The sequence below is a fragment of the Miscanthus floridulus genome, chromosome 16 (assembly GCF_019320115.1).
Source record: "Miscanthus floridulus cultivar M001 chromosome 16, ASM1932011v1, whole genome shotgun sequence".
Taxonomy (NCBI): domain Eukaryota; kingdom Viridiplantae; phylum Streptophyta; class Magnoliopsida; order Poales; family Poaceae; genus Miscanthus; species Miscanthus floridulus.
Window position 1 is genome coordinate 14,002,065 of NC_089595.1, and position 21,755 is coordinate 14,023,819.

At 52.7% G+C, this 21,755-nt stretch overlaps 2 protein-coding genes across 4 annotated transcripts; one reads left to right on the top strand and one right to left on the bottom strand.

The window, feature by feature from the left end:
• Positions 1 to 8,782: 8,782 nt before the first annotated feature.
• Positions 8,783 to 10,964, top strand: LOC136512099 (actin-depolymerizing factor 7). Its single transcript, XM_066506096.1, has 3 exons — positions 8,783 to 8,995; positions 10,164 to 10,429; positions 10,568 to 10,964. Exons 1-3 carry the CDS (start codon positions 8,993 to 8,995, stop codon positions 10,716 to 10,718), a joined length of 420 nt encoding a protein of 139 aa, XP_066362193.1. The 5' UTR covers positions 8,783 to 8,992; the 3' UTR covers positions 10,719 to 10,964.
• A 361-nt stretch (positions 10,965 to 11,325) lies between these two features.
• Positions 11,326 to 21,273, bottom strand: LOC136512098 (uncharacterized). 3 transcript variants are annotated; one of them, XM_066506094.1, is made up of 4 exons: positions 20,776 to 21,273; positions 19,653 to 20,175; positions 11,815 to 12,089; positions 11,326 to 11,716 (listed from the first exon to the last, which is right to left on the bottom strand). In XM_066506094.1, exons 2-4 carry the CDS (start codon positions 20,100 to 20,102, stop codon positions 11,551 to 11,553), a joined length of 891 nt encoding a protein of 296 aa, XP_066362191.1. In that variant the 5' UTR covers positions 20,103 to 20,175; positions 20,776 to 21,273; the 3' UTR covers positions 11,326 to 11,550. The 3 variants fall into 3 exon arrangements, with proteins under 3 accessions (XP_066362191.1, XP_066362190.1, XP_066362192.1); XM_066506093.1 differs by having other exon boundaries at positions 20,753 to 21,273; XM_066506095.1 differs by having other exon boundaries at positions 11,815 to 12,086; positions 19,653 to 21,271.
• Between the last annotated feature and the right edge of the window lie 482 nt (positions 21,274 to 21,755).

Sequence of the window (21,755 nt, forward strand, 5' to 3'; positions counted from 1 at the left end):
CGCCGTCGGCGGCCACCTCATCGCCATTGGTGGATTTGGTTAAGCCCCAATCTCCCTCTCATTGTCAAGGTACTCCCCTTGTCTATTTGTTGATTGAATCAAAACTGTTGTTACTTAGGGTTAAGATGGAAAATTAGTTTGAATGAATAATAATTTTTATAATTAGTTGGGGTCCCAATCAGATGAGATTATATAGGTTGTCCAACAGGTTGCAGTAGTATAGTAAGTTAGTATAGTTAGTAAAGTTAGTTAGTCTAGTTAGTATAGTTAGTTAGTTTAGTTAGTTAGTGTAGTTAGCATAATTAGGTATTGTAGTTAGTCTTGTATAGGTGTTAATATTAGATTAGTTAGTATAGTTATAGTTAGTATAGGTATTAATATTACTATAGATAGTACATACGATGATTTGGATGACTTGATGAAGTTTTCTCATGCTTTTGTAGGTGGATTGTTGTGTCCAAGTTTTTTATGGAGGAAGTGTCAGGAAAGAAGATGGTATGTTTGAGGATATAGAAGAAGAATTGGAATGGTTTGATGAACCTCCTAGCTTCAACGACCTTTGTGTCCGTTTGAATGCAAAGTTTGGCGGTGATTTCACACTGAAGGGGATGTTTGATAGTGGGAAGACTAGGGCACACTATCTCCTGATGCCCTTGCATGACCGTGCTCACTGGTCCCGCTACAATAGGGTGATCCAAGGTTCCAATGTGCCCATGGCTGAGGTGGTGGTGGAGAATGGGTACAGGATGCAGGGTCTCCAGGACCGGCCGTCCATTGACGGTGTTGGAGGTAATGAACAAGAATTAGGGGTCAAAGGGGAAGCAACTCAGGGTAACATGGATTTGGATGGTCAGTTGATGCAGGAGCAGCTTCATTCAACTCTAGTAGGCTGTACAAGCAATGACTTTGATGTGAACGAGTTCAAACGGGAGTAGGAGGAGGAGGACAGGATCGGTCATATAGTTAGCAGTGATTCAGACGATTCGGATGATGACCAAGGAGGTAGAGATGCTATGCCAACACCGATTGATGCCATGCTAGTACCGGTTCATGCTATGCCATTACCCGTACCAACTGAGGTACTTCATGCTATGCCGACTCAGGGTAGACTAGTCATAGATTTGCCAGAGGATGATACCCCCAATGATTCATGGGCTAGAATTAGTGAAGCATAGCAGTACGTTCCACCACCACCCTACACAGTGATAGAGCTTATGCAACTGAGGGAGATGAACATACCTTTTAGTGGCGTTCTGAACTATAGGGATGTAAGCATGACGGATATGACAATTTGTGACACCGGTCTTCTGAGGTGTAGGAAATATTGTGACCATGAGAATGAAATCCTTAGCAAGGGGATGATATTCAATACAATGTCAGAGATGAATCTGTTCCTTTGGGACTATGCTATCTATCACCATAGGCCATACACCGTCACTCATTCGGACCAAGAGTTGAGGTACGTACCATGTGATATGCAAAAATGGTTGTATGTGGAGGTTAAATGCACGAAAGAGACATAGTGATGGCAAGTGGAGGATAAGTAAAGTGGTCCAACCCCACACTTGCCTATCAAATAAGGGGAAGGAAAATCATTAGTAGCTCACTGCACGTTACCTTGCCCATCGTATATTGGGGCTCGTTGATGACAACAACGACATTTCGGTGTCTTCCTTACAATAGTCCATATCCAGATTCGTTAAGTATGATGTGAAGTACGGAAAGGCTTGGCATGCTAAGAAAATTGCCCTAGCAATTCGTTAGGGGTAGCTGGGAGGAAGCGTACAACAGGGCTCCCCGAATATTATGTGCAATGATTACTACAACCCTGGCTTAAAATGGTTTATAGACACCGGAAGGATGTATTCGAGGACCCATTGAGGCATGTCCTACATCGTGTGTTCTGGTCGTTCGCACAGACGGAACATGCATTCTAGTATTATCGGCCAGTCGTACTTGTGATGGCACTTTTCTGATCGAAAAGTATAGGGGCACCTTGATGATGGCTGCTGCTGTTGATCCGGAGGACCAGATAGTATCCATGGCTTTGCTTTGGCAGAGGGAGAGAACAATGAATCATGGTCATGGTTCATGCGGCTTCTACGTGTACAAGAGTTTGGCCACTATATGTTTGATCTCAGACCATCACGTAGGGCTTCTTAATGCTGCAGATGAACATATCGATAGGTTCCCGCCTCTAGTGCACAGATGGTGCATGCGACATTTTGCCGCTAATTTCTGGCGGTGTCAGAGGAAGAAGGAGGTTTGTGACAAGGTAAAGGCTCTATGTTGTGTACATACAGAGCACCAGTTTAAGGAGACAAAGAGAGAACTAGACAAGATGCTTCTCCTTAGCCGCACCAATGGCCTATTCCAAGCTCCAAAGGGACTAGGCCGTAGTTGGCTTTAACACCAAATTCGCACATGCCCGGAGGTGCTTTGAAATTACCCTTTCTTTCTTGTTTTCCTTTGCCTTTGGCGGCTCCAGCCATTGATTCTTAGGACCATAGAGTCACTCCTTGAACAACACTTCTTCATTGAAAACACCTAAAAAGGTGAGATTAGTAATGAACACATATAGCTCAACATTTCAACAGATACACTTTCCACTTACTTCATGCTTGTTTAGACACATAAACTCCAACGTATTCTTAGGGTTTACCATAGCTCGATCTCCGTAATCGCACAGAGGAGGTTCCTCAAGTCGTCTAACTGCGGCTAAGTGCTTCTCCTTAGCCGTCATTGGCGGGGGTTAGGGGGAGGTGGAACCCACCGCTCGAAGTGCTCACGTGGATATCTCCATCTCCACCAATCATCAAAAAGGAGGTACCTTGGGTCATACTTGTCTAGACCGTCGATCTACTGAAAGAAAAAGCACCTCTCGTGGTCCTACACAATGAGATTCCAACAAAATATTAGTAACCTACTAACACAAATGAAGAAAAAAGATAACAAACGAATTACTTACATTAAAACTACTGCATGTGGAGAAGCAACGCGCAGTTGTGTCTGGATTGTCTCAATTCAAACACATTCGGCCGGACGACCACAGTCATAGTTAGGGACAGGGAGGTCAGGAGGGATGGGGGGCCATCTTTGCTAAATGCGTCGGGGTACAATTCTCTACGACGACCCCGTTTTCATCACAACTGCTCCCGATACATGTTTTGCATCTAATAAAATGGTTGCAATTTACCATCAATCAAAACATCGCAAATTAATGTAAAGGATAACTATTTGTATCACAACTAAAATAATATAACCGACACTTATAGGAACAAAAATATACCTTACACTAACATGCTAACATGCTTCTAACTAACTAATTAACCTTAACATTGGCAATCCTAATCCTTATCCTTGAATCCACCATTGAAACGAACTAATATTTTCCTCCAAACCCTAGCTACAAATCCTAGTCCTTAATCCACAGTTCAAACTACTAATAAGAGCATCGTTACCTTGACCTAGGCAAGGGAGAAGTGTTGACAGAATATGCTCGGTAGTCCACCGAGGGGTATCCCGCGATGGTAGATTTGTCGGTGGGGTGCGCGTAATCAGGAACCGAATGGTGACACAAGGCACAGAGACAGCGATTTAGACAGGTTCGGGCCGTCTGATCGACGTAATACCCTACGTCCTGTGTCTTTGGTGTATTGCATTGATCTGTATGACCAAGTAGCTTGATGTAGCCTATCCGCTAGGGGACCCCTGCCTCTCCTTATATAGTCTAGAGAGACAGGGTTACAAGTAAAGTATCCTATTTGATACTATACAATGTCTTGCGGTGCACGCCGAGCAGCGTCGTGCATGCCTTGATCTTGTGGGCCAGGCCACCTCCGATGGTGCGGCCCATGTCTTGGGGGCCATACCCCCATAGCTAGTCCCCGAGCCTGACAGTAGGTGACGCAGTCATATGGTGCCAGGGTCATAAAGTAGAAGACCAGCCGAGCAGGCAGCCAGTCCCCGGGCGTAGCCTCGAGATGAGAACAAGCACATTCACCACAAGGTGAAGTGTGCCCACTTAGTCCCCAAGCCTGCTGGAAGATGAAGAATGAATCTTGTAGCGGGGTCAAAGAAAAAGAAGTCTAAAAGCTTGCTGCCGTCGTCCGACATGTGCGTATCAAGACCCCAGATGTGCTGCCCAAGATCAGCACCCTAATCCGAACAGCATGGAGCAACTTGATAGCACATCGATGAGACGTAACAAGATCAGAGCATCGAGGAGTCCCCGACATAGTCGGCAATGTCGGACCAACCAGGGAGTTCCCGGCGTAGCTGGCGATGACCGAGAACCAAAGAGCGAGGAGTCCTCGGCGTAGGCGGCGATGACCAAGCACCGAGGAGCGAGGAGCGAGGAGTCCCTAGCGTCGCTAGCGACGACCGAGCACCGAGGAGCGAGGGGTCCCCCGGCGTCGCTGGTGATGACTGAGCACCGAGGAGCGAGGAGTCCCCGGCGTCGCTGGCGATGTCCGAGCACCGAGGAGCAAGAAGTCCCCAGCGTCGCTGGCGATGTTCGAGCACCGAGGAGCGAGAAGTCCTCGGCGTCGCTGGCGATGTCCGAGCACCGAGGAGCGAGGAGTCCTCGGTGTCGCTGGTGATTTCCGAGCACCAGGAGTGAGGAGTCCCCGGCGTCGCTGGCGATGACCGAGCACCGAGGAGCGAGGAGTCCCCGGCGTCGCTAGTGATGTCCGAGCACCGAGGAGCGAGGAGTCCTCGGCGTCACTGGCGATGTCCGAGCACCGAGGAGCGAGGAGTCCTCGGCGTCGCTGGTGATTTCCGAGCACCAAGGAGCGAGGAGTCCTCGGCGTCGCTGGCGATGACCGAACATCGAGGAGCGAGGAGTCCCCGGCATTACTGGCGATGACCGAGCACCGAGGAGCGAGAAGTCCCCGGCGTCGCTGGCGATGTCCGAGCACCGAGGAGCAAGGAGTCCCCGGCGTAGGCGGCGAGGTCCGAGCACCGAGGAGTCCTCGGTGTAGGTGGCGATGTCCGAGCACCAAGGAGTCCTTGGCGTAGGCGGCGAGGTCCGAGCACCGAGGAGTGCCCGGCGTAGGCGGTGAGGTCTAAGCATCGACGTAGCTGACGATGTCCGTGTGGTGAAGTGTGCCCACTTAGTCCTCGAGCATGAAGAATCCGAGGGCCGAGGAGTAACCGGTGTCGCTGGCGATGAAGCATGAGCGACGAACAGTCTGGTTGACTGGTCGGCGGTGAAGTGAACATTGAGTAAAAACAACCGGCGAATAGTCCAATCAACTGGTCAGCGACGGAGTCCATGAACCAAGCGGTCCGACCAGTTGATCGGTGAAGTCCGAGCACCAGGTGATCCGATCACCTAGGCGATGATCCTGCAATACAAACATGTAGAATGGGTAGTACATGATGCACAAATAAATAAACTCCGGAGAAAAATCAGCAATGGTGATGAAACGACGTATGCAGTTCGGCGATCAGTTGGCGTGAAAATATATTTATATTTAATATAAACCGCCCGACCAGTTAGTGTGTAGCTGAGTCTCCAGCCCTAGCTAGCCCATAGTCCATAACGTCGAGCGCGGAGCCCGTGCACATGTAGGAGGAACAGGCGTGACCAAGGAGCCGCTGCCAACCACCCATAATGCAGAGCACGGAGCCCGTAGCACGTGTAGGGAGGAGCCGGAGACAGGGCCGTCTCTAGAGGCGTCCGAGCATCAACGTGACTGTTCGAGGGTTCGGAAAATCGTTTGGAGAGCAAATATGGAGAAAACAGTTTGGAGAAACATTATGGCGATATACGGAGATTGAAGAATATTTAGAAGAATATTAAAGCGTGACTTAGCTTTAGACGGAGCGTCTGGTCGGCGACATATGGCGTTATCCGGTCGGCGTTGACGGCGAACACCTGGCGGGCGGTGAGTTGTTGGTGAAGACGACCTCGGAGGTGGTTCCGAGATCGGATCCGCTGTCGTGGGGGCTGGCGTAGCCAGCGATGAATCGTCGTCGTGGACCGACATGGATCTCCACGAGATTGATGACGAGAACGCGCTGTTGATTTGAGGTCCATCTGGCTCGCCATGGATCAAGCGCACACCCCTACCTGCGCGCCAACTGTCGACATAATATGCTCGGCAGTCCACCGAGGGGTATCCCGCGATGGTAGATTTATCAGTGGAGGTGCGCGTAATCAGGAACCGGATGGTGACACAAGGCACAGAGACAGCGATTTAGACAGGTTCGGGCCGTCTGATCGACGTAATACCCTACGTCCTGTGTCTTTAGTGTATTGTATTGATCTGTATGACCAAGTAGCTTGATGTAGCCTATCCGCTAGGGGGCCCCTGCCTCTCCTTATATAGTCTGGAGAGACAGGGTTACAAGTAAAGTATCATATTTGGTACTATACAATGTCTTGCGGTGCACGCCGAGCAGCGCCGTGCACGCCTTGATCTTGTGGGCCGGGCCACCTCCGATGGTGCGGCCCATGTCTTGGGGGCCATACCTCCGATGGTAAATTTGTCGGTGGGGGTGCGCGTAATCCTTATCCTTGAATCCACCATTCAAACGAACTAATATTTTCCTCCAAACCCTAGCTACAAATCCTAGTCCTTAATCCACAGTTCAAACTACTAATAAGAGCATCGTTACCTTGACCTAGGCAGGGGAGAAGCTTGGGGGAAGGTATGGAGGGAGGCGGCAAGGGAGGGCAAGGCAGTGGCCGGGCTTGGGGGAGTTGGGAGGCGGCAGCGTGGCCGTTGGAGCTGCCTCCACCGACTAAGGTAGAGCGGGAGGGAGCCCGTGGCGCAAGGTTTAAGTCGGGCCTCGCCGCGCCATGACAGGTGGCGCGACAGGACCGGCCACGTCATCATCCAGCGAGGCGGCTCACTGCAACGTGCCCACCTTCGCCACGCCGCCATGTATGGCGCGGCAGCTCGATTTCGCCGCGTCATGCGAAAAGACGCGGTCATAAGTGTTAGTTTTGAAAAAAAAACAGTGTCAAATTTAAAAATAGTTTAAAAAAAGTGTTAAAAAATCACTAGCGACGAGAAGAGCAGGAGAAGAGGTCGAGCATGTCGTCCGGAGTACTCAGATCTGGAGTTCTCTATTCTCATCAATGGCTCTCAGAGATCACTCCATAAGCTCGCCAATGGCGAGGTGTGCCTCCCAGCCCTCCTGCCACTCCGAGCTGAGCTCTAATCTAAACTCCTTTACCTCTTGTGGTCTAATCTGATGCCCTCATCTCAATTTTGCTGCTTTTCTGTAGTCTTGTAAACCTTCATGTTCTGATTTCAGTTGTGGTACGAAATCTAATTAGTTTTTAGCTCTAATTTGGTGCTTCATGTGATGCGGTTGTTAAGGAATTTTCTGCCGATATCTTAGTTCTGGGTTAATTTGCACACCTGTTTCCCCCCTTACCCAAACATCAGGTTACGAGGGAGTAAGATTACTTCTATTTTCTTGTGCACAGAAAGTTTCAGGTGTAATTCATTTACAGGTGTAGAATAATCCAATGTTTCCAAACAAGGCCAGGGGTTATCTGATCCCATGAAATACATCGGGCTCCATCTCAGCCTCTGAGGCTATCTCCAACAAAGCAACCCAAACCCAAAATGCAGCGTGCACAGTGTATTTAGGTAACCAAAAACCTCTCCAACAGAAGACCCAAAGAGGCTACGCATTTTGCGCCCCTGCTGCACTGAAACGCAAAAAAGCGTCCTCGTTGAACGACGACGCAAACCTCTGGCGTGCCCGTAGCGGTGGGCCCCGCAGCGTGGAGCGGCCGGCGGCGAGGCGAGTGGTGTGGAGCGGCCGACCCCTCCTCCTCCCTGGTCGACGCGTGGTGGCCTCCCCCTCCACCTCCCTGGTCGACAGCGCGGCCCTCGACGGCGCGGTCAGCTCGGCGAGGCGAGCCCGCTATGGCGAGCCGCCGGTGCTTCCAGGCGAGTCCGCGGTCGGCAGGCGAGACGGGGAGCGGGTCGAGGCGAGGAGCGGGGTGGGGCGTGGGTGCGGCCGGCGTGGAGAGGAGCAGCGGGCCCGCGCCGGAGGAGCCGCCGGAGCCCGTGCTCGCCGGAGGAGTCGCGCGGAGCCTGTGCTCGCCGGAGATGCCGCCGGCGCCTGTGTGGATCTGGTCCTGCCCGGCTCTGCAGGCCGCAGGCGTGCGAGCACCGCCGCCGCTCCTAGTGCCCTGGTCGCAGGCGTGCGGCCGCCCACGCCGCCGACGGAGAAGAGGAAGAATGGGTCGCCTGTGGTTGTTGGAGAAGGGAGAAAATGGGTCAAGCCCTTTTTTACTGTTGGCGCACCACACTACTAAATGGGTGTTGGGTTTGAGTGCTCACCGTTGGAGACGGTCTGAGGTTGTACTTTTTGAGAGAGTGGACGTCTGAGCCTGAAGCTGTGGCCCAATTTCCCACGGGCCCTGCATGCAGGCCGTTGGTCCTGCGTCGCGCACACTAGCGCCTTGGCCCAAGGCCACCTTACTGCCACATAGGGGCCCAGCAAGATTTCGAAGACGAGGAGACCCGGCCCAATGAGCCGCCTGTAGTACTGTAATCTAGCGCTTGGGCCCGAGGCCCATCAGCTATCATCAATTTATCAGCATCCTTCCTTCCTTTACTTGGGCCGCTCCAACATCGACATGACGTGACGTGACGTGATGCGATCCAGGTGGGCCCACCGCGCACACGGGTGGCTAGGAGTAGTAGGGCAAGGCATCTTCCTGTGGGCCTGCGGCTGGTGCAGGGAGAGGTAGCTGACGAGTGGGGCCCCGGTCGGTGCCTGCCCCGCCGCTCGCAGCCCCCGACCAAGAAGATGCCGCGGAAGGCCAGCAGGGAGAGGGCGGCGCGTCCATCCCACGCCACTCTCCCACACAAATACCACCACCTCCTCCACCATTGCTTCGCCATCAGCCAGCGGCTGCAGCTCAGACCTCATCAGAGGCTCTTGCCGCCCGCCGCCCGCCGTCGAGCTCGTTCGCCTCTTCCCCGCTGCGGAGCCGTCTCCAGCCCTGCCCGCGCAGATGGTAAGCACACACGGCACCTCGCTGCTCTGTACTTCTGTTCATTGTTCATCCGCTACGCGATCTGCATCTTCGTTTGTCCGATATAAGATTCTGCGTGCGATCGACGGATCTACCATGCTCTTCTTCTTCTTCTCTTAAATAAAATCTCCTCCAGTCACGGCACAGCGCATTACCCTCGATTTAGGATCAGCATAGATGAGCAAGTTGTAGTATCAAGGCACTTACAGTACTCCTCCGTTTTAAATTATAGGTTGTTTTGACTTTTTTTTTATATTTATTTTGCTATGCATCTATATATAATAATATTGTCTAGATACATATCAAAATAGATGGTCAAAAAAGTCAAAAACGGAGCGAGTACTTACACTAATCCAGCCTCCGACTCCGATCCGTCAGCTTAGCTAGTACAGCAACATTTTTCTCACCAGAGGGAGAAAAAGAGCGAGCAAGAATTAAGCGTAACATATCCAAGAGCTTGTGGATGGTAATTCATTCATTCATTCATACGTCTGGTGATCAGATCAGATGTAGTAGCAATACTTTTTTTCTTTTCCTTTTACAGTTCACATACAGTCTGCCATGCTGATGCATGACACATCCAAGTGCATGTATGTACCAAACCCAAGAGGAATGCCAGAGGTTCCGTTCATCACACTGTTTACCGATCCGGTTTGTTGCTCTTCACAGTCATGATCATTGTTTCATGCCAACCTGTGTGAACTCGCACCGATCGTTATGGTGCGGGTGGACATGTCGACGTTCTGCCACCTGACATTCAGTCATTCAGATCCGCCAAGTACCACACCTTATCGCGGAGTTCAGTTTGTTCGGCAGCCGTTGTCCTGCCAGTCTTTTTGCATTGCATTAGTTGTGTTGAGCTCAGATGAGAGGTACAGCTAGGCGAACCCAACCAACTTCACACGGAGGAAGATCTCATGTGTCCCTCCGAAACTACAGTTGGCCTGTCTGGTCCCAACGAGCTTATGGAACTACTTGTAGTCTTTTACATCTGCATCACACACGCCTACTGAAACAGAGAGCTAGATAGAGTCTGCAACCGCAGCAAATAGCAAGCGATTGTTTACTCTGTAATTTCAGGATGCTGCTCTGCAACAAAGCAAGTTTCTAGTCTGACTCTGAATCTTGTTTTCCTTTCCTTTCCCTGCAGGCAAACGCGGCGTCAGGGATGGCCGTGGACGACGACTGCAAGCGCCGGTTCCTGGAGCTCAAGGCCAAGAGGACCCACCGCTTCATCATCTACAAGATCGACGAGAAGAAGAAGATGGTGGTGGTGGAGCAGGTGGGCGAGCCTGTGCTCAACTACGATGACTTTGCCGCCAGTCTCCCCGCCAATGAGTGCAGGTACGCCATCTTCGACTACGACTTCGTCACCGAGGAGAACTGCCAGAAGAGCAAGATCTTCTTCATCGCCTGGTATGTCATGTCCTTCCCTCCCTCCTTGCCGCTGTGTCTGTCTGTTCAGAGTGTGGATAGATGCTGCTGGCTTTTGCTGTGCCTGACGTCCATCCATGGCTGCAATTGCAATTGCAATTGCAATGTGTGTTTGTGAAGGTCTCCTGACACGGCGCGCGTGAGGAGCAAGATGATCTACGCCAGCTCCAAGGAGAGGTTCAAGCGGGAGCTAGACGGCATCCAGGTGGAGCTTCAAGCCACCGACTCCGCTGAGGTTGGCCTTGACGTGATCCAGGGCCGTGCAAACTGAGAAATGGCCAGCAATGAACTGCCGCTGCCTGAGCATGAGCATCATCAGTTCAGATGACTAATGTAAAGGTTATGGGCTATGTGAACTGCACCCACTGGCCACTGCAGTGATGAATCAATCAATCTACCCCCTTCCGCGTGCGTGTTCGTCGAAGTTCTTGCTATAGCTTAGTCGTGCTTGCCATGACCAGCAACTTTCTGATGATGGAATTCTAGTATCCAGAATGGCCTATGATACTGTTTGCCTTGTGCTTTCTCAAAACCTGGATGAAGGATGCTAAGGCTAAAGTTTGAACATGACTTATCTACTGTTGAAAACGACACATAAAAACTTCAACTAATCAAATATCTTGCGGTGTATAACTTGAGTTCAGAAGTCAGAACATGCATCAGTTTCCAGAAGAGTCAAGTCTTAATGGTTAACTGATAGAGATGAAAGCTGGGAGGGTACACCCAGTATCTCTGTTTTGCTGTGCTTTCATTTTGCTGTGCTTTCATTCAGACACTTACCTGCCAGACCAGAAGTCATATTATCTAATCAACTAGTATGTGAGTATCCATAACCACCTACAGCTCTACAATTACAACCAACAAAATCATGGTCAATATTAGGCAACAGCTGAAAAGCCATGGATTGAAGATAGATATGTCTGTCGTCCAAAACATACAGAACAGAGTCTGTCCAAAAATTATTTCTCCAAATCACTAGGCCAAGCTCTCAAACACCTCAAACGCACACGACAACAACAAAAACAGCATGCTGGATTTATTTATATACACCTATCCATCATATTTACAGAACTGAGGGTGCAGCTGCAGAAACCGGGCGCCTCTCAGGAAGCTTCAGCAATCGAGAAATGCATTTTAGCAACAGACTCACGAAGGAAGCTGCTTCCACATTTGGCTTCCTGACTGCCCATGCTATCCATGATCCCGGCCTCATGTTTGCTGAGATCGTCTACTGAAGACTGGCCACCAGTGGTGCTAACACCTTTCAACCTAACAAGTTCAATGTGTGTAAATCAACAGAATATCACATGCAGATGCGCATGACACCCAGAGACAAAATAGCAGTAAAAATACGCTAGCAAACATACCCGAGATCAGGAACCTGCAGTACAGATGAATTCTTGGTAGAATTTTGTTGGTTCTTCTTTGACTTCCCCTTATGTTTCTTCTTCTGTTTGTTCTTCTCCTTGTTGCGGTGTTTTGACCGACGCTGATAGCTGTTAGTCACTGAACGGCATACTGATGTCACAGGGGGGTCGTACACATCAGGAGCCCACTTGACGTGGCGATTTTCTGTTGGTGATGCTATTCCATTCTTTTCACGGCCTCCTTTCATAGCAGGGATGAGCTTCAAAGTTGGCTGCTGACACATTAAAATGAAGAGGGCGGTCAATAATTTTCTGTTAGGCAACATAAATGACCACAAATGCCTTAATGTCTCGTCAATTATCAAACAAAGCTCCAGAGAGCAAATAGTGAATGTTCAACACATCAAGGAGCATAAACCAGTTGGTTTACATCAATGAAAAATAACTACTAGTTGTTTTTGCTGCCAAATTGCCAACTATTGTCCAGCATGCATGGATAGCAGATCAATGTTCGATACAAAAGCAAACAAATACACTTTAAGCAGTAAATACGGTTTCGCAGTACCATACGTAAATAAGCAAATCAACAGATTTAGTTCGCGCACATATTTATCGTCAGGCTTGTTATACCTTTCTTCAGTTACCACTTGCCAATTACAAGATTATAGCCTCCCATTTTTCTTTTAAAAAAGGCAATCAATAAAGACAGAAAGATGCACTGGGACGCTCTGGCATGGCATGGCTGCCACTTGCTAATATGGCCAGCTGCTGGCCCTATATCTCTTCAGCTTTCCAAACACTCAGTTAACACAGAATAAAACCATGTATCTTGAAATTAGTTCAAAGTATTATTGCATTCTGAAAGGACGCAGCTAATTTTGTACAGGCATGAGTGAATCATGGCTACAGACAGGAAAGCAATCATAAATCAAATTTGATTACTTAGCTAACTAACACTAAAAAGCACTAGTTGGAATCCAGCCTGTTGTCAGATTCTGAAAGTCAGATCATATAATGATCACAACCAAAAGGTCCCATTCAACTACACATACTGCAGGTACAACTTAGCAATAGAATTTAAGTGAGCAAATAGTGACTGTCCACCATGTCTAGGACAATGAACTGGTTGGTTCACGTGAATGAAAAAGGCGATATGAGCTGTTTGTGCTGCCAAATTGCCGACTATTGTCCGGCATGCATGGATAACAGATCAATAAAGAAGCATACCATGACAATTTAACCGGTATAATACAGTTTCAAAGTACCGTTACATAAACAAGCAGATCAATAGATTTAGTTCACACATGTATTTATCACCCTGCATGTTAAACATTTCTTCGGTTACCAGTTACAAGAGTGGTGCAAACGAAAACGTCCGAGCCTTCAATCCACATGCAGGCCAATTATAGCAAAAGCAAGAAGAAACAGTTAATTACATTTGCACAAGGAATGCCAGGTGACGTACAACTTGAAACGATTACATTTGAGCTCCCTTTTAAAAAAAATCAATAAAGAAAGAAATAAATATATGGCGAGATTGTCTTGAGCTTTAGCCACCAAACACTCAGTTGACACAGAATAAAACCAAGATGTCTTTAAATTAGTTCAAATTATTATTGCATTTCAAAAGGTGGTTGCTAATTTTGCATGAGCATGAGTGAATCATGGCAACAAACTGGGAAGCCAATACAAACCAAAATTTGATTACTTAAGGCAGCTAGTGAACACTAAAAACCCTAGTTGGGATCCAGTTATCCAGTCTGTTGTGAAGGTTCCCTAACTTTGATCATATGGTCACAATCAAGATATGTCATTCAAGTACACATAGAGCAGGTACTGATGGATAAGTCTCATGTGTGGCTGGTCTTTGTGGGGCTATGATGCTCACATGGTCATGGTCCTTGTGGCTGTTTTTCTGTTTTTAGGACAGCATCTTAGACTAGAGGACAGCATCTTAGAGGACAGCATCTTAGACTAGAGGACAGCATCTTAGCTAGGACAGCATATTAGCATCTTAGACTAGCATCTTAGACTAGCATCTTGGCATATGCTTGGCTGGCTAGCAGCCTATAAATATGTAACCCCAACCCCTTGGGTTGGCATGGCATTTGTGTGAGCTTGTGTGAGAAATAGACAAGAAAATTGCCCCAACTCCTAGTGTCATCCTCTCTCGATGAGAGTAAGAATTCTCCTACTACCAAGAGTGAGAATTCAGCGACTAACAAGTGGTATCGGAGCCGTATTATCCTGTAGCCTGAGCATCTCTTGCTCATCTTCTCTCCCAGCCCCACAACAGCCCCAGCTGTTGGCAGCAGCAGCTCCTCCGGCCGCTCCTGTTCACTCCTCTCCCAGCTCGTCTGAAGCAGCCCTCTCCCCACGCAGCAGCCCCCCGGTAGCGCGTCATGTCCGCAGGGCAGTCTCAGCGCTCGGTCGCCTCGAGCACGCGGCGTCGGCAGGAGGCCGAACTTGCCGCGGCAGAGGAACGCGAGCGAGCGGCGGCAGAGACCGCTGCGGCGGCGGCAAGGGCGTCGAGGCTAGCAGCGGCGGAGCTGGCAGCAGCCAGAGCGGAGGCGGAAGCAGCGGCGGCGGCGAATGCAGCGCGTGCGGCGGCGGCGGAGGTCGAGGCTCTGCGCGGCAGCATCGGCAGCTCCATTTCCGCTGACGACACCGCCGACGCGGACCTCGAGCTGCTAGAGAGGGAGGCAGCGCGAGCGCGGGCGGCGCAGTGGACAGCCGCGCACGTCCACGAGCGTGGCGGCAGCCCAGACAGGCGCGGACGCGCTGGCGGCGCTCCTGGAGGAGGCGCGCACGGCGGTGGCGCTCCTGGGGCAGCCGCGCACGCCCACGAGCGCGGCGGCAGCCCAGACAGGCGCGGACGCGCCGGTGGCGCTCCTGGAGGAGACGCGCACGGCGGCGGCGCTCTTGGAGGAGGCGCGCACGGCAACGGTGGCGAACGGGTCGATGGAGAGCGCGGCCTTCACAGGCAGCGTGGCTCTCTCTCCCCGGATCGGTACCGTGGTTACCACGGGCTCCAGGCTGTTGTCAGGGACGTCGGTCCCGGCGGTGGGTGGCCTACCCTCACCAAGACCAACTACGTTGAGTGGGCTGCGGTGATGAGGGTAAAGCTCCAGGTGCGGCACATGTGGGAGGCAGTCCGGTACGGCGACGTCGACTACGACCTAGATCGACGGGCGCTGGATGCTCTCATCGCTGCAGTCCCGCCCGAGATGCAGTTCTCGCTTACCAGCAAGCGGACTGCCAAGGAGGCTTGGGACGCCATTCGCTGCGGCACGCATCGGCAGCGACCGCGCCCGCAAGTCCACACTGCAGGCACTTCGCAAGGAGTGGGAGAACCTGGCTTTCAAGCCAGGTGAGGACTGTTGATGACTTTGCTCTCCGTCTCAACACTCTGTTGCAGAAGATGGTGCAGTTCGGCGACGACACCTACGGCGAGGAGAGAGCTGTCGAAAAGCTCTTCCGCTGCGTCCCCGAGAAGTACAAGCAGATGGCTCGCTCGATCGAGTCGCTGCTGGATCTCTCCACGATGTCGATCGAGGAGGCGATAGGTCGCCTCAAGGTCGTCGATAGTGATGAGCCACAGTCCCTCTCAGGGCCCATCACCACTGGCGGGAAGCTCCTTCTTACTCGGGAGCAGTGGCTTGCCAGCCAGGGTGACCGGAGGAAGGGGGAGCCTTCTTCCTGCGACAGGCGGCCGCAAGCGTGGCAAGCCACGCAAGGCGCGCAGAGACGCCCAGGCCGGGGCGCGAGGACGTGCCGAGGGTGATGCCCGCGGAGGCGCCCAGGGCGGCGCCGCCGGCAGGCACAAGCCGGCACGAGACGACGCCTGCCGCAACTGCGGCCAAGCTTGGCCATTGGGCCAAGGACTGTCGACAGCCACGACGCGGCCAGGCCCACGTCGCACAGGCGGAGGAGGAGCCGGCTCTGTTCATGGCACATGCCAGCATCGAGCTACCTCCAGCGGCACCGGCCGCAGCGGCTCTCCTCCACCTTGACGAGCCAAAAGCACACGCCCTCCTCGGCGACAGCTCCGGCAACGACAAGACTGACGGGTGGTGCCTCGACACCGGCGCCACCCATCACATGACCGGTCGACGGGAGTTCTTCACCGAGCTTGACTCTAGCGTCCGAGGCTCCGTCAAGTTTGGGGATGCCTCCGGCGTGGAGATCAAGGGCGTCGGCTCCATCATCTTCACCGCCGTGTCTGGTGAGCACAGGCTGCTCACCGGAGTCTACTACATCCCCGCGTTGAGGAACTCCATCATCAGCTTGGGACAGCTGGATGAGAACGGTTCGCGCGTGGTGGTTGAGGACGGAGTCATGAGGATTTGGGATCGTCGTCGTCGCCTTCTTGCCAAGGTATCCAGAAGCGCAAATCGACTCTACGTCCTTAACGTGCAGGTGGCACAACCCCTCTGTCTCGCTGCTCGTCGGGACGACGAGGCGTGGCAGTGGCACGAGCGTTTCGGGCACCTTCACTTTGAGGCCCTGAAGCGGCTCAGTGCCACGGAGATGGTGCGAGGCCTGCCGTGCCTCGACCATGTGGAGCAGCTCTGCGACGTCTGCGTGTTGACGAAGCAGAGGCGACTCCCCTTTCCCCAGCAGGCGAGCTTTCGAGCCAAGGAGAGGCTCGAGCTCGTGCACGGGGACTTGTGTGGCCCGGTGACACCGGCCACACCGGGAGGACGACGCTACTTCCTGCTGCTCGTCGACGACCTCTCCCGCTACATGTGGGTGATGGTCCTCGGCAGCAAGGGAGAGGCTGCGGACGCCATCAGACGCGCGCAGGCTTCTGCGGAGGCGGAGTGCGGCCGCAAGCTGCGCGTGCTGCGCACCGACAACGGCGGCGAATTCACGGCGGCTGAATTCGCGTCGTACTGCGCTGACGAGGGCATTCAGCGCCACTACTCCGCGCCGTACAGCCCGCAGCAGAACGGCGTCGTCGAGCGGCGCAACCAGACGGTTGTGGGGATGGCTCGGGCCCTCCTCAAGCAGAGGGGGATGCCGGCTGTCTTCTGGGGAGAGGCGGTGGTGACGGCCGTCTACATCCTCAACCGCTCGCCTACCAAGGCGCTCGACGGCAGGACGCCGTACGAGGCTTGGCATGGGCGCAAGCCGGCGGTCTCCCACTTGCGGGTCTTCGGCTGCCTCGCGTTCGCCAAGGAGCTTGGCCACATCAGCAAGCTCGACGACAGGAGCACTCCGGGAGTGTTCATCGGCTACGCGGAGGGCTCGAAGGCCTACCGCATCCTCGACCCGAAGACACAGCGTGTGCGCACGGCGCGCGACGTTGTGTTCGACGAAGGGCGAGGATGGGCGTGGGACAAGGCGGTGGACGATGGCTCGGCTCCGACTTACGACGACTTCACTGTCGAGTACGTCCACTTCGAGGGAGCTGGGGGAGTAGGCAGCTCTTCTTCGGCGAGCGCGTCTACCCCAGTCCCCGAGCCTCCACCGACCCCGGCGCCTGCTACTCCGACAGCTCCACGCTCTCCAGCCAGGACCTCGGCTGCGATGAGTTCTTCGCCGGCTTCACCACAGCCGGCAACGCCACGCACTCCAGCACCGACAGGCACCTCTCCGGGCACGTCTACTCCAACACCAGCTCGTGTCGAGCATAGCCCGGTTGAGCTCGCTACTCCGCTCTCTCACGACGAGGAGCGCATCGACGCGTACCACGACGGCGAGCCGTTGCGGTACCGTACGATGGAGAACCTTCTCGGCGACCAGTTGGTGCCGGGACTGGTGCCTCATGACCTGGAGGACCTGGAGGCGCAGTTGCACCTTGCGTGTGACGACGGCGAGCCTCGGTCGTTCGCAGAGGCCGAGAGACACGTGGCATGGCGCGCCGCGATGCAGTTGGAGATGGATGCGGTTGAGAAGAACCGCACCTGGGAGCTTGCTGACCTTTCTCGTGGTCATCGCGCGATCACCCTTAAGTGGGTGTACAAGCTGAAGAGGGATGAAGCCGGTGCCATCGTCAAGCACAAGGCTCGCTTGGTGGCACGAGGTTTCGTGCAGCAGGAGGGGGTCGACTTCGACGACGCCTTTGCTCCCGTGGCACGGATGGAGTCCGTGCGACTCCTCCTTGCGCTAGCTGCCCAGGAGGGCTGGCGTGTTCATCACATGGACGTCAAGTCGGCATTCCTTAACGGCGACTTGAAGGAGGAGGTCTACGTGACACCAGCCGCCGGGATTTGCGATCCCCGGCAAGGAGGGCAAGGTGCTCCGCCTGCGCAAGGCCCTCTATGGCTTGCGGCAGGCACCGAGGGCGTGGAATGCCAAGCTGGATTCCACGCTAAAGGGGATGGGCTTCGAGCAAAGCCCGCACGAGGCGGCCATCTACCGACGGGGCAATGGAGGTAATGCCCTGTTGGTGGGTGTCTACGTCGACGACTTGGTGATCACCGGCACCAAGGATGCGGAGGTGGCGGCATTCAAGGAAGAGATGAAGGCCACCTTCCAGATGAGTGACCTGGGGCCTCTCTCCTTCTACCTGGGAATCGAGGTACACCAGGATGACTCTGGGATCACGCTTCGACAGACCGCCTACGCCAAGCGCGTCGTTGAGCTAGCTGGGCTCACCGACTGCAACCCAGCTCTCACTCCGATGGAGGAGAGGCTGAAGCTGAGCCGCGACAGCACGACGGAGGAGGTGGACGCTACGCAGTACCGGCGTCTTGTGGGGAGCCTTCGCTACCTCGCCCACACACGGCCGGACTTGGCATTCTCCGTCGGCTACGTTAGTCGGTTCATGCAGCGACCGACGACGGAGCACCAGCAGGCTGTGAAGAGGATCATCCGCTATGTTGCGGGGACTCTCGACCACGGCCTCTACTACCCGAGGTGCCCTGGGGCGGCACACTTCGTCGGGTACAGCGACAGCGACCACGCCGGCGACATCGACACCAGCAAGAGCACGAGCGGGATCCTCTTCTTCCTCGGCAAGTGCCTCGTTAGCTGGCAGTCGGTCAAGCAGCAGGTGGTGGCCCTGTCCAGCTGCGAGGCCGAGTACATAGCGGCCTCCACCGCTTCGACTCAGGCGCTCTGGCTCGCTCGACTGCTTGGTGATCTCCTCGGCAGAGACACTAGAGCGGTGGAGCTCAGGGTGGACAGCAAGTCCGCTCTGGCCCTGGCAAAGAACCCCGTGTTCCACGAACGCAGCAAGCACATCCGGGTGAGGTACCACTTCATCCGAAGCTGTTTGGAGGAAGGGAGCATCAAGGCGAGCTACATCAACACCAAGGACCAGCTTGCGGACCTGCTCACCAAGCCCCTTGGGAGGATCAAGTTCCTTGAGCTCTGCTCCAGGACCGGAATGGTTCAACTCTCCCACAAGACGACGCACAAGACTTAGGGGGAGAATGATGGATAAGTCTCATGTGTGGCTGGTCTTTGTGGGGCTATGATGCTCACATGGTCATGGTCCTTGTGGCTGTTTTTCTGTTTTTAGGACAGCATCTTAGACTAGAGGACAGCATCTTAGAGGACAGCATCTTAGACTAGAGGACAGCATCTTAGCTAGGACAGCATATTAGCATCTTAGACTAGCATCTTGGCATATGCTTGGCTGGCTAGCAGCCTATAAATATGTAACCCCAACCCCTTGGGTTGGCATGGCATTTGTGTGAGCTTGTGTGAGAAATAGACAAGAAAATTGCCCCAACTCCTAGTGTCATCCTCTCTCGATGAGAGTAAGAATTCTCCTACTACCAAGAGTGAGAATTCAGCGACTAACAGGTACGACTTAGTAATAGAACTTAAGTACAATAGCAATCGTTTCGTATGAATGGTAAAACAATTTAACATGAGGTACTCACAGGTAAGGACATAGAGCGCTCGTAAGCAGGAGCAACCGTGAGCCCATCATCTGCATGGCAGCATGAACCATCCTCCTGCTGAGCCTGACCAGATGAGAGTGGGAACGTTGCACACTTCTGGAGGCCTTTCTTCACGTCCAAGCTGATCGACTTGGAGAAACCCGTACATATCTGAGCCTCCGATGGAGCAGTGCCGCCTGCCGTGGACTCGCAGGTTTCATCCACTGAATCGCAGGGAAGTGGAATACCAGTGCTGGCCGGAGAGTTATCGGCAGATGTCACTACTGGCACTCCTTCAGGACCAGTACTGCCCCCTGCGGCTCCATAAGTTTCATCAAACGAGGCGCAGTGCTTCTCTGGCAGAAGCGGAATACCAGCGCTGGAAGGAGAGTTACCGCCAGATGTCACTACTGGCGCTCCCTCGAGACCACAGGAACCACCACCGTCCATAAAGTGACTAGCTTAGCACTTGCAGAGTGATACAGCAACACGGCAAACGTAGAACCACACTACGCTGCTGATGCTACAGAAACATGGAGAAGAGCAGATGTAGCTGTTATTCCTCCTCATAGACATACAGCATACACCCAGATTTAGATGCTAATGCTAAGTGCGAAGGTTGCATTCGTAAACGTGAACTCCAAGCATAGCATAAGCCGATCCTAACTCCTAAATGGCACGAATTAAGCTTGTGGCAGACTAATATACTATTATATTTGCTACATATACATTAAGGTGTTGTTTGGTTCAGCAAATGGAATGGGAACGACAATGGAACTCATTCACGCCGGTAGCTGTTGCAGAGTAAGCGACACCGTCATTTGTTTGGTTCAGCAAATTGGACGGGAACTAGAAGAGGGGAAGAGAAGGAAGAACATGAAATAGCTCAAAAGAGAAGAAAAAACACACGCCCCTTGATCTAATCTGATCCTCCCCGATTAACCCAACTGATGCAAATCGTCATCTCCCCATGCCCCTCTCCCAAAGAAAATCTAATAAAAAAATCAAGGACACAGTCCGGTTAGGGTATGGGGAAAAGATTGGGGTCAGAGGCAGATGAAGAGGGCGAAGGGAGAGGGGATGGGATGGGCCCTCCTCACCATCGAGGATGCCGCAGAAGCACCTGAAGTCGTCGGCGGGTGGAGTTGTTGGCGTCGGAGTTGATGCTGGAGCAGGTGCGGGCAGAGCCGGAGAAAAGAGCGGAGACCGGAGAGGGAGATGCGGACGGGGAGTCGCGTGCGGCGTGCCGGCGTGCGGTAATCAGATAACGTCGAGGGAGGAGCGAAGGATTCAAGCGCAGCAGGAGCAGCAACAGGGAGAAGGAGAACTAGAAGGGAGGAGGAAAGGGTAGAGACAGGTAGATCAGGGGAGGGGCGCGCGGAGGCAAAGCGTTAGGAGGACGAGGTGGGGGAATGGGGACGCCAAGACCAAGGTTTGAGGCGGTGCGCGCAGGCGGAGGGGGACGAGAGAGCGTCGTCGCGGGGAAGGCGGCGCAGGGGCGAGCAGGAGCAGCCCTGCACGCGCGAAGGCATACTGGATCGGCGCCGCCGCGGGGTGCGGGCCGCCGGAACTTCACCTGACAAACAGTGGATCGAGGACGCACTACTACACAAATTCTTTTACGCAGTGTTTACCAAATGCCCTCGGAGATCGGCGGCCTGGTTGTCTGCAGCCGGACCAACAACAGCCTCGATAAATTAGGCACAGCCCACTGGCCTAGGAGGCCCAGTTCAAAACACAATCACACATACATATATATATATATATATATATATATATATATATATAGAACTACTATCCTGTAGCTTGCTACAGAATAACTTATTCTGTAGCCACTTTGAGTTACGATAATTACTATGTTAATTTACGAGATTATAGTAACTCCTTACTAAGTGGTTTAATATAATGTTATGGTAAATATCCCTATGTGTTATAGTAACCCAACTATCGTAAATATGTATTGACATTACGGTAAATTAGTATATAAAATTATAGTAAATGGAGGTGGCTACAGAATAACTTATTTTGTAGCCGGCTACTGAATAGCCTCTCCCTATATATATATATATATATATATATATATATATATATATATATATATAT

What these genes read in the sequence shown, in the direction of transcription:
- LOC136512099 (XM_066506096.1), top strand. An exon ending in AAGATCTTCTTCATCGCCTG is followed by an intron (nt 10,430 to 10,567) that starts GTATGTCATGTC and finishes GTGTTTGTGAAG; the next exon opens with GTCTCCTGACACGGCGCGCG.
- LOC136512098 (XM_066506094.1), bottom strand. Translation starts at nt 20,102, where the DNA reads ATGGACGGTGGTGGTTCCTGTGGTCTCGAGGGAGCGCCAGTAGTGACA. An exon ending in AGCGCTCTATGTCCTTACCT is followed by an intron (nt 12,090 to 19,652) that starts GTGAGTACCTCA and finishes TTAATGTGTCAG; the next exon opens with CAGCCAACTTTGAAGCTCAT. An exon ending in CTGCAGGTTCCTGATCTCGG is followed by an intron (nt 11,717 to 11,814) that starts GTATGTTTGCTA and finishes TGAACTTGTTAG; the next exon opens with GTTGAAAGGTGTTAGCACCA.